Source organism: Ceratotherium simum, chromosome 6 (genome assembly GCF_057802395.1).
Source record: "Ceratotherium simum simum isolate JZ-2026a chromosome 6, ASM5780239v1, whole genome shotgun sequence".
Classification (NCBI taxonomy): Eukaryota; Metazoa; Chordata; class Mammalia; order Perissodactyla; family Rhinocerotidae; genus Ceratotherium; species Ceratotherium simum.
Genome location: NC_141905.1, coordinates 5994870 through 6007259, shown reverse-complemented (window position 1 = coordinate 6007259; position 12390 = coordinate 5994870). Strand labels below are relative to the sequence as shown.

The 12390-nt window shown below is 37.6% G+C and overlaps 1 protein-coding gene across 7 annotated transcripts in view; it reads right to left on the bottom strand.

The window, feature by feature from the left end:
* Positions 1–5638: 5638 nt before the first annotated feature.
* BMPR1A (bone morphogenetic protein receptor type 1A) overlaps positions 5639–12390 on the bottom strand; it is a 152043-nt gene continuing 145291 nt past the window's right edge. For all 7 annotated transcript variants that reach the window (XM_087431807.1, XM_087431806.1, XM_087431803.1 and 4 more), the window contains 3 exons: positions 10902–11077; positions 9812–9942; positions 5639–9724 (listed from right to left, as the gene is read on the bottom strand). In XM_087431807.1, coding sequence (XP_087287933.1) covers positions 9599–9724; positions 9812–9942; positions 10902–11077 — 433 coding nt within the window. In that variant the 3' untranslated portion in view covers positions 5639–9598. The remainder of the gene's footprint in view (positions 9725–9811; positions 9943–10901; positions 11078–12390) is intronic.

The window sequence follows — 12390 nt, the reverse complement described above, 5'->3', positions numbered from 1 at the left end:
ATAGATTACTTATCTCAACTAAGCATCTAATATCTCTGAGTGGAGACTCTTTTTCAGTGCGCTGCAAGCAGATCCCCCATTACCTAGGCCAATGGTAAAACACCCCTTACTTGTGGCATCCAGAACAAGACGACTGACTGAGCACAGAGTGGTATCATACCTCCCCAAACCTGATGGAAAAAATACATATAAAAATATTCAAAAGTGTCATTGAAAAACATGAAAGGGTACCATAAGCAAATCAGGAAATTTCAGTAATTCCTGAAGAATAGGAAGTAAAGGGGATCCAGTATAAAATGAAATAGCAATAGGAAGCCATAACCCAAAACATTTGAGACCACTGGAGAGATGGGAGTGATTTCAGGGGAGCCCCTAACTCAAACAGCCCCTAACACACTTGGGGGGGGGTCCATGGAGGAGGGGCAGTTGAGCAGCAGGCAGTCAGTCCCCAGTGTGCCTTGCCTGTGCAAAGTAGCCAGCAGCAGTGGCCTCTGCCTCAAGCCAGAGCAGTGCAGGTTAACCCTGTGCCCCCATGTACAGGGCAGCGACTGACTCTCCGGAGGCAGGAAGCCCCCACACCCAGAAGACATGTGTAACCTTACTGAAATCAAGACCCATGGGAGTCAGTCCAGAGACGTGTCCCCACAACCACAACATAACATCAAAACAACTCCTGACCTCCTTCACTTGTATTTCAGAAACACTGTGAAGAGGATACAGTCTATAAAAAGTTTCTTAAAAGGCTCCTTTCCTCTCATACTCTGAAGCTCCTGATAGCCACGTTTACCTTGAAAACCTCAGTAACTCCCCCCAGCTCTAGCCCGACCACCATTCCTCCATCCTCCTCCATCAAGAAGGCTCCCCCAACCTGGCTAGGCAGTGACAAAACTCAGGGGGATGGAGGAGGTAAATCAGCAGAATGGGGAAAGCCTGAATCCTCTGGAGTAGGCGAGGAGAGGAAAGGATTACCTCTGTCTGCCCTCACAAACAGCTGTTGTCCATCACTCCTGATAGAACAGGAAGCTGAGGAAACAGAACTGAGGGGAGCAGGTTCACTAACACAAAGATGAGCAACTCCCCAAACTGCCAAACACTAGTGGAAGACTAGTGTCATGAACAAGAGGATCCCAAACTCAACAAACTGAAGACTTCGGAATATATAAATCTCTAGAAACAATACAGAAAACTGGAAATTTATTTTTATTTTTTTTAAAGATTTATTTTTTTCCCCCCAAAGCCCCAGTAGATAGTTGTATGTCATAGCTGCACATCCTTCTAGTTGCTGCATGTGGGACGTGGCCTCAGCATGGCCAGAGAAGCGGTGCGTTGGTGCGCGCCCGGGATCCGAACCCTGGCCGCCAGCAGCGGAGCGCGCGCACTTAACCGCTAAGCCATGGGGCCGGCCCTGGAAATTTAAATCTTGATTATTTGCCACCCAGATCCTAGTTTCTAAATACCACCCTCCCTAAAAGGAACCAGAGTGCCTTGGAGAAATGGCTGACTCCATATGGGGCAAGGAAACTACAAGATGAGCTTGGAACATCTTAATGTGCCAAAAAGTAAGAAGTGCTTAAATAACGATGGGCACATGTCAAAGGACTCAAGAGCCAGCCTGGTGAACTCCAGTAGCCAAGTCTGGGTCAGTCTGAGCATCAAAACAAATAATGACCTAATAGACTATAACTCACTGAATAAAATAAGAATCCATACTACTAATAAAAAGTAAACGAGAACAGAAGACTTCTTCCTTACAGCAGAATGCCAATTCATAAATGTAGATGTGATAATGGAATTAGAAAATCACCACTTTGTAACCACTGAGTCACATAAGAATTATCAACGGATGCTAAAACACAGTCTCCAAGTATCACCCATAACATACTAATTACAAAGGGAAAACAGTACCTTTACAGTAAAAAAACTAGGTATTGCCTTAAACAAGTCATCGACAATGACATCATCAATAACAGGACACGCGGAGGCCATGGCCTCCTGATGGGATGCCCTGAGGAGGACACAACATCATGTCCACAAAATCACTGGCCTTTACTCTAGAACACGTCAGTATCACAAAGGTCAAAAGCTGCGGAACTATTTCAGATTAAAGGACACTAAGGCGACATGACAACTAAATGCAATGCAAGATCCTAGACGGATTCTGGACCAGGAAAACGTGTTCAAGGACTTTATTAGGACAATTGGCAGAACTTGAATAAGGTTTGCAGATGATGGCATTGCTGAGAATTGTTATGGTTATCAATGTTAACTTTCCTGGTTTTGGTAACTGTAGATAATTGGTTATGTAACAGAATATCCCTGAAGTATTTGCAGATAGAGAGGCATGAGCTCTGTAATTTACTCCAAGTAGTTCAGAAAAAAGTATGTGTGTGGGTACACAAACATTTCAAGATGAGCCTTTGTAATTCTTATACACACACACACACACAGAATGACAAAGCAACCGTGGCAACATGTAACAGTTTATGAATCTGGGTGAAGGGTAAATGGCATTCTTTATACTATTCCTACAACTTTTTCTGGAAGTTTGAAATTATTTCAAAATAAAAATAAAGTTAAAATTTGGTTGTTGAAATAAAAAAACCTCAGTAGATGGGCTGAAAAGCGGAAGATAGCATGGGATGGAACATATGAGAGACATGTCAAGAAATACGGAATGGGGCCGGCTCGGTGGTGTTGCAGTTAAGTTCCCACGTTCCGCTTTGGTGGCCTGGGGTTTGAGGGTCGGATCCTGGGCGTGGACCTACTCACTGCTTATCAAGCCATGCTGAGGCAGCGTCCCACATAGAAGAGCTACAACTATACAACTGTGTACTGGGGCTTTGGGGAGAAAAAAAAAAAGAGGAAGATTGGCAACAGATGTTAGCACAGGGCCAATCTTCCTCAAAAAAAAAAAAGAAAGAAAGAAATACAGAAGCATCTGGGAGACCTACTATTTGTCTAATAGAGTTCTAGAGAGAGAAAAGTAAAAGAAGGGAAAGGAAGAAGTAACAAAATAATGGAGAAAAGTTCCCAGATCCAAGGAAAGATTAAAAGGACCCAATTAGTACAGAATAACAGAATGAATGCATTTAGACACAGCAAGTTTAAACTTAAAAATATCAAAAACAAAAAGAAAATTGTTTCTTGAATGAAAAAAAGTTAAGCTACAGAGTACTGAATCAGACACACACTAGGCTTCTTACTGGCAGCAGGGACGCTGGACGCCTATGGAGCAACATCCTCAGAGTTAGACTCTCCAGCCAAACTGCTAGCCAAGTATGAACACAGAACCAAATAATAATAATCACTTTTTAAGTGTCTGATTGAAATGCATGTTGGCCTTTTTTACCTCAGCCTTTCAGTTCTTTCTTCATCCTTTTTTCAACACTTCCTTGGATCTGAGTCATACAGTAAAGCATCCGAGAACAGATGTGCTTCATCAACCTCATTCTAAATTTGCTTTAAAAAATGGCTCCCCCCTCAAAAAAAAAAAAAAGACTCAAGTTCTTTCTTCTTCTAGCTTGACGATATTTCAATATAAGTATTTCATACTGACTTTTACATCATGGTAACATTTCAGGTTCCCTGTATAACACTTCGAGTATGAGTAGTGAGGTGGATGTAGGGAGCACGGGGGCATCTAGAATCACCTTGAAGCTCATTCTGAGCTTACACGGGACACTCAGAGTGAAGGAACTGGACCAAGACCAGGAGGATCAAGTTCAGAGGAGTAACAGGCAGCCCACACACACGCCATCTAAAGATGAGAATAATAATTCCCCCCTCAAAGGCAATTATGCATTCACCTTTCAGCCCTAGTCTCTGCTTCTGAAATACTTCGTATGTACCTTTGCACTTGAGCCAAGTCTCCTCCTCCTGATTCCCAGCTTTTTCTGCTCTCACCCTGAGTGCATGGTAGTTAACTCCCCAGGACAAGAACAGTGCCACTGCCATTGGGTGGCCTCTGCCTACACTACTGGCTGGCTACCTTCCGTGGACCATGTCCACTTAGTCAAGGATGTACTGCTCCAAGGACTGAAGCAAGGTTTTTTAGGGATATGCATCTAACTTAATAAAATGTGAAGTGCCAGAAATGGTCCACGCACTAGCAAGAGGCAGAGAAATATTTCTCCAAGTGAATGAAGACTTAATGACTGAATTAGCGTCTGCTAGAAATTACCTACCAAGATTAGACTATTTTGGAAGAACTGTGCCCTTCTTTCTTAATGTCTCTATTCATACTAATAATATTAAAGAAACCTTGGAAATAGTCACTCTTCCGTAAGAATGACAGATTATGCTGGGAGGGAAAAATGAATATATTTGTCCAGTTTTGGGGTCAGCAAAAGATGGATGGAAGGAAAGCTAGCGAGTATTTGACAGGCCCAGGAATCCCTGATTCTTCTTTATCAAGCCACATTAGAGTGCACGGTATTGTTTCAAGAAAATGTCTTACGCTGACAATAAATGGGGGTTCCCGTAAGGACTCTGTAACAGGCCACCTCCAAACATGCATTTTTAGAGGGGAGACATCAACTAGTCCCAAATCTTTTATGAGGATTTAACACATTCACGTGTCTAAGAAAAGGCATTACGAGGCACACCAACCGAGTGAATTGACACACAACTGAAAACAGCTCTGACGACGGGGGTTGAAACTTAGCGCAGGAGGGAAAATGGTATTATTGCAGAACAGAAGGAAAGCTACCTTTACTTCCCTGAAGTTCAAGCTTTTAAAAAAGCATTTGCTGTGGCAGGAACAACATAAGGCCGGATAAATGGATTCCATTACTCTAAGTAAAAGAAGCCAGTTATAGGACAAGAAACCAGGCACTACACTAGCAGGAAGAGAAAACACTTGGAAGAAATTACCTGCCCAGGTAGTGAGATGAGCACTCTCTCATACTGCCAGTAGGAGTGTAAATGAGAAACCCTTCTGGGCAGCAATATGGCAATATTTATCAAGAACCTTACATTTCTTTTTCATCTTAAATAATCTTTTAAAAGTTCATATCTACTAGTCCCATTTTTAGGAATGTAATCTAAGAAAATAAATATACAAAGATTTTTGTACAGGATGTTCAATACATTGATTATATTTTCCAAAACAATGGAAATAATCCAAATATTCAACAGGGAATTACAAAAATTAATTATTCCAGCTACTTGGTGGAATATTCTGTAGTCAATTTTTTTAAATTATGTTTTCAATGGATATAAAATGACATACTATGATCTTAATATTGTAAAAGAGTATGCAGCAGAAAAAAAGACAAAGTATTCAAATATAAATAGTGGTAACGTGGCAATAAAATTTTGAATGATTTTATTTGCTTCTTTATTCTTTCCTGTTTTCTAAAATTTCTGCAATGAGTACACATTTTTAGAATTAGAAAAAAAATTTTTTTCAAGGAAAACAACCTCCCCCCTTTTAAAATAACCTCTCTATTGACACACAGGAAAGAGTGCATGGTCACTTACCTGCCCTCTGCTCCATACTGGGTTTCTGATAGCTGAAATGCACAATTCAGGGACATGTGTGTGTACACTAACGTATCTGTTATAAAATCTCACCAGACATGTGACTTTTGGTACACAATACAGTCCGAGTACAGTATCACAAAACACATCACTAAAGTATACTAAAATAAGGTTATTTACTTAAAAATGATACATTGAACATAATCTATATATAGAATAAGCAATTAACGGTAAACTTAAGGCACCTTTTAAACCAGATGCTGTACAAAATACATTTAGTGTGTTACATATCAAAGATGAATCTATATTTTTGGTGTTTTACAATTGCATAATAAAACTGCTTGTTTTTAACCCTTTCAATGTCTATGTACAACTTCCCTAATTAAGCTACAATGATATTTTCATTTTATACAATATATACCACATTTTAGTTTTTAAACAGGCAAGGACAACAGTCACTAAAAGGGCTTAAATAATTCCATTGAAAGCATAGTACAGAGCACGAGCTAAAATTACAATATATTTAATCCTTTGCAAAAGCCATATTCACATACTTTCCTTATGGGATGATCATTACACGTGGCTTCATATGCTGCTGCCCTAGATTAGTTTTTATGAACATGTCAGCTCTCTGCAGTTTTTATTGTGACTCTCGTAACAGCACTGAGGCAAGAAGATGAACTGCTACACTATTTTAACATCTGACCCAAGCAAATAATAAATATTACCACTTTAAACAGTATAAGAGCTGCAACAATCTTTTTAAAAAAAATCAATTAGTACTTCTTCTGTTGAAATTATTTTAAATATTTAGAAATATTTCAAAACAACATGTATAACAAGAAACGTAAGCAATTTAATTTATGAAATCTTGCCTGGAATAAATTATTCAATATCGAATTTGATTTTGGGCCAACTTAGAGATGTACGGTTCTTTAAAAATTGTATTGCATTTTTGTTCTAAACAGAAGCAAAGCATCTGGGAAAAAAAAGGTAGTGAATAAATTAAAAATCTGGCACATTCTAGGAAAACATAATTCTCAAAAACTATAGGTCACTTTCTAAGCTTAGAAACACTTCTGAACATTGGAAAGGCAACGTACAATGTTGATTGAAATATCTTTTGTGAAAACACTTCCAGAGAAATTAGATTCAAATTTTATACTTCAGAAACTTGTTCAATAAGAAAGCACACGGAAAGCTTAGAATGAACACATTGGAGTCAATCTTTGTGTGCCTTTAATTCTAGAGATATTTACCAGCATAAAGAGAACTTAGAAGAATAATTTTCTTTGAGGGTTAACTTTTGTTATTTATAGTCAGGTAGCTTTGGTTTTTTGTTTGCTTTTATGTTTTAATTATTTAAAGGGAAGACAAAGCCACACATTTTTAAAACGCTAAATTGTAAACCGGACCTAATAATGGCTTCTAGAGTTTTACAAATTATTAACTATGGTACTACCCAATACTTCCTCTTATTCTTTAAGTATTTCACTTGCTGGATGAACTTAGAAATTTAAGAGTAAGAATAAGGAAAGAAGAAAATAAGTTTCATGCAACTTTTTTTTAGACTTTAGGACTTCAAACATGGCATCGTTTCCTTTTTAAAGAACATGTTATACAAGAAAATATTTTTATTGAACAAGTTTCTAAGGTTAATTCTAGATATCACTTTTAATAGATCAATTTAATTTAAAAAATTATTATAGTGGTCTTGTACTTATATACTCTGTCATTTTTCACTTCCGCATACTATTTTAACATTTCTGAGAGTTTGCTTTTCCCTACATATTTTCTTTATTAAGATGACAAATGACTTTCAAGATTTATAGTTTATCAAATAAAAAATAAATCCAAGTTAACTTTAGATTAAGTAGATCAGAGCTTTAAGTGTTCTTAAATCAAATGGCGATTTAGATCAAAATATCTGTATATCTGTATTTCTCAGACGGGAAAACATTCTCAAAGAGCAAGTTATTGCGTACTATCAATATGTAAATTTACCTATCTTGATGAACAGTTCAAACTTTCATTATGTTAGATGAAAATTATTAAACCTGGTCAAATCCGTTAAGGCAAATTTCAAATTTGTGAAATTTGATGTTTAGACAAATATATAGGAGTTTCATCCTTAAATGCCAGTCAAATTTTTGGTAATGGATCGATACATGCTCTAATTTCTCCCCTTCAACTTACAGTTTTTAAAAACTATGTTGTGATATAATCACATTTATTTTATGTTATATTCAAAGAAAACTGTCTCAATTTATGCACCCATGAGTTCTATTTAGAAGGCATTACAGGGGGCGGGCCCAGTGGCATAGCAGTTAAGTTCGCACACTCTGCTTTGGCAGCCCAGGGTTCGCAGGTTCAGATCCCAGGCATGGACCTATGCACCACTCAGCAAGCCATGCTGTGGTGGTGACCCACATACAAATTAGAGGAAGATTGGCACAGATGTTAGCTCAGGGCTAATCTTCCTCAGCAAAAAGATGAAGACTGGCAACGGATGTTAGCTCAGGGCCAGTCTTCCTCACACACACATAAAAAAAGGCATTATAGAAGTGTAATAAGTTTAAATAAATCAGAATTATTCCTTGGGACAACAAGGCATCCATAATGTATGTCGTATTTTACTGAATAACAGCTAGATGGTATAGATTAGGTACTGACTAGACACTCAACTTTTTTGCCTCTCTTCATGGTCTTTACAAGTTATGGAACAGAAATTATAAAACAAAAAATCTCAAATGATTTAAATGTCTAAAACAGTTGTTGATAAATTTGTATCAGCTCTGAAAAAGAAAGTTCTAATTAGGGGATCTTTTCATAAAGGAAAATTGAGATGACAGTATCTTAACGAAAGTCTATTCCCGAAGTTAACAAAGTCCTAGATTTGATATACTATTTTGAATGCATTAATTCTGAAAATTTACATGTAGTTCTATTTTATAACATTTTTTCTGATGATCTTTTAATTTTCTCCCTTAAGGATGGGATGTGAGGTACCTGTGAGCTGGTTTCTATAGCATGAATATATGTACATACATAAAATATGGTTTTAAAGGAGCAGGTGTTTTGCAAATAAAGCACATTACACACAAAATATAAATAACTTCCCTTTTAAAAGTTACTGAGAATAAAGAATACAGAACATGGTTATAGGCACTTACATTGTTATCAAATGCAGTAATTAGTAATTCACTTCACTAAGAAGTGTTTTTCTTTAGAAGGTTCATGGAATTGGAAGTCCCAACTTTGGATAGGATGCTTTTCATGACAAAAATAATAATTAAAAAAAAAAAAGAAAAAAGATGGTGGTAAGAGCAAAATAGTCTAAATTTACAGACACTTTAAACCTCTTTTGGCCTTTATATCAACTTTTATGTTAAAAAATAAAGTTGGTGGAGAAGCTAGCTCACTTGCAAGGTAAATGGCTTTTAAGTGATTGGCAAATCTTGGTCAGATAATGCATTTTTAAAGCACAAAACCAACAGCCACCAATATCTTCCCATGCATTCATAAATTATTTTCTTCTAATTCAAATGGCAGCAGAGGAATCCTGGTATGCACGTGTGTACACACACACACACACACACACCATTATCAAGGCATGACAAACCATCATAAACTAAACAGTATCCCAAACAGATCATAATCCATAGGTTGTTTACAAAGGTAGAATACAAATAGATTAAATTTCCCCGGTAGAAGGCAAAAGTGTATATTCTCCATCTCTGCTGAATTCATTTATCTTCTTAAGGCTTTCATAGAAAGCACCATTTTATGAACAAGTAATTCAGTACCCAGAGTTTGACTGGAGACTTATTAATCAGGATTGAAGTCTTGATGCAGTTCATAAAAACCCAATAAAAAAAAAGGCATCAAAAACCACATTTAAAATAAAGCTGTCCATATATAAAGAATGAAGTGTTGAGAAGTTCCCAGCTTGTATTCTACAGAGTACTGAAAGGTTTAATATTAGCAGCCTGTGAAGGTGTAGTGAGGAAAGAGTCTGAGAACCAAGTTAACATCCTAACTCGACTGTAATTCCACCCGTTCCTTGGGTGAAAACAGTTCTTGCAGTGTAGAATTTCTTCTCATGATTGTTTAACTGTCAAATCTTTACATCTTGGGATTCAACCATCTTGGCAAGCGTCTTCTTGATTCTCAGAGCTGTAAGTCTGGAGGCTGGATTGTGGGCCCAGCATTCTGACATTAGCTTCAAAACTGCTCGTAGACACTGAAAAGTAAAGAGAATATAGTGAGCAGGTAAATATCTTTGGTGACACTCACCAATCACTTTTCCAGAAGACTGAGTTCCACTTACTTCATCACTGTTCCATCGATTAGAAACAATTGGCCGCAAACGTTTGACACACACAACCTCACGCATATCTTCATATGATGGATCACTGGGTACCATGTTGTAATATGGCAGTTGGTACTCTTCTACTATCCCTGTAGGGAGTTAGAAAACATAGTGGGCACAGAAATGGTAGCTGGGCAAAATATATCAATCTATCCAGCATCTCTTACTGAACTATGGAACTAAAACTGATTCCTACACAAAGAAGAAAAAAATTAGAGTGGATGATTCACTTTTAATAGTAAATATATGTTCTTCTCTTTTTTAATGTCTAATTATTTCCTCAACCTCCATCAGGGTCCCCATCACAGCTATGGACATACCAATATCCCTAAAAAAAAAAAGCAAGGTGAAATGCTCTTTTACCCTAATATTTAATCTAATTATTCAAGCACACAATTGTTGCTACTAATCAACACAGTTTTTATTTTTTGTTTTGCTTTCTTCTGCAGTAGAAAGATAACACGATATGCTAACTAGAGTTGACACAGCAGGCCTGAGAATGCTGTCCTCAAAAACTCCTGCTTGCAAGGCTGGCCCTCGGCTGGCGTCTGGGAACTTGCCTGGTGAACAGTTCCCTCACTGATACATCTGCTTTCTTTCTGGGAGTTTAGAATTTTGGTACACGCCAGGCAGAGAGGGTGCCCACATGACCAGCCACCAATAAAATCTTTGAGTACTGAGTCTCTAATAACTTCCCTGGATGACAGTATTTCACACATTGTCACAACGTGTTGGAGGAATTAAGCACTCCCTGTGTGACTCCACTGGCAGAGGACTTCTGGAAGCTTGTGTCCCATTTCCTCTGAACTTTGCCCCATGCACCTTTCCCCTCTGCTGATTTTGATTTGTATCTGTTCACTGTTAACACGTTAGCTGTGAGGACAACCACACGCCGTGTCCTGCGAGTGCCTCTAGTGAAATCACAGAACCTGGGAGTGGTCTTGGGGGTCCCAGATATACATGACATTTAAATTATATAAAAGAAGCTGTTATTTTTTGAATGATGAGGATAGAAACATAACCAGAAACAAGCTACTTAAACTCCTACCTCCTGTGACACAACGACGAGCCATTTCCCAAATGATCAGGCCAAAGCTATAGATGTCAGCCATTATGTAGGGCTGGAAATGGTTTTTATTCAGGCTTTCATCTAGCACTTCTGGAGCCATGTAGCGTTTGGTACCCACCCTGGTATTCAAGGGTACATCAACTTCATTTGTATCACTGCAACAAAGGACAGACAATGTCCAGGTTGAGGGCTAAGAACAAAATAGTTTATCTTCTATTTTTGTCATATTTTGTAGAAGTCAATCTCTCTCTATATATATATTATATATGAAATAAAAAGCTATCTATCGATCTAAAATCTCTACATTCCCTTATTAGAAATCACTGGGGCAGATAGATGTATTTTGAAATTTAGCATCTTTTAGTTTTTAGAAAAGTAATATACCCTTTAAATATATGCTACATATTATATAACATCACCACCCAGCAGGGTCTGGAGCAGTACTCTTTCTTTTCTTTTTTTGCTGAGAAAGATTCGCCCTGAGCTAACATCTGTTGCCAATCTTCCTCTTTTTTTGCTTGAGGAAGATTAGCTCTGAGCCAAGATCTGTGCCAATCTTCCTCTATTTTGTACGTGAGTCACTGCCACAGCATGGCTGACAAGTGGTGTAGGTCTGTGCCTGGGGCCTGAACCCGTGAACCTGGGCCACAGAAGCAGAGCATGCCGAACTTTAACCACTAGACCATCAGGGCTGGCTCTGGAGCAGTACTCTGAATCAAACTCATTACTATGTCTGCAGTGAAAAACTAAATATGAATATCCACACTAAGCTGGATAAATAAAGACAATAAATATCTCACATTACTTCAGGTCAGGTTTTTTCACCAAATAAGTTTGGTGCCTCCACAAAAAAGAGGACAATACTGCATACAAAAAAAAGTAGTAGATAATTATGTCCCAGAACAAGTGAACGTGAAAATAATTTGAGAGGAATCATTTGCTTTTACCTTTCTCATGTGATAAACTCAGCCTTCGTGACATAGGATTACATTGTCTTCTCTATGGGTCCAACCAACTTAGTTCTGTTGTGAGTAATGTTTACATAATCATATTGACAATCAGTAATAAGTGATGTTTATTGGTTTTTCAATTTTTGGACTAAATTTTGGAGTTGGAAGACATGAATGCTTTCTTGGTTAGGTCCCCAGTTCTGGCAGGTTCTAGAAACTACTCTGAGGCAGAGATCAATATAATGTACTTCATATTTTCTTATATAGCATTTGATGACCATTTGAACCAATAAACACTACACTGATAAAAAAACAACAGGATAAGAACACTGTAACAATTAGGGAAGAAGATTAAAAAATTTTTTTACATTTGTTTTATTATTAACTATTACTTTTATTTTATGGCCTGAAATGAATTCTCAAATGTTAAATGGCTGCTGTATTCTAGATGGTTTCAGTGGTTTCCCCAAAATTTTATAATTCTAATTATTTAAAAATATTGACGACATCCAGTGGTG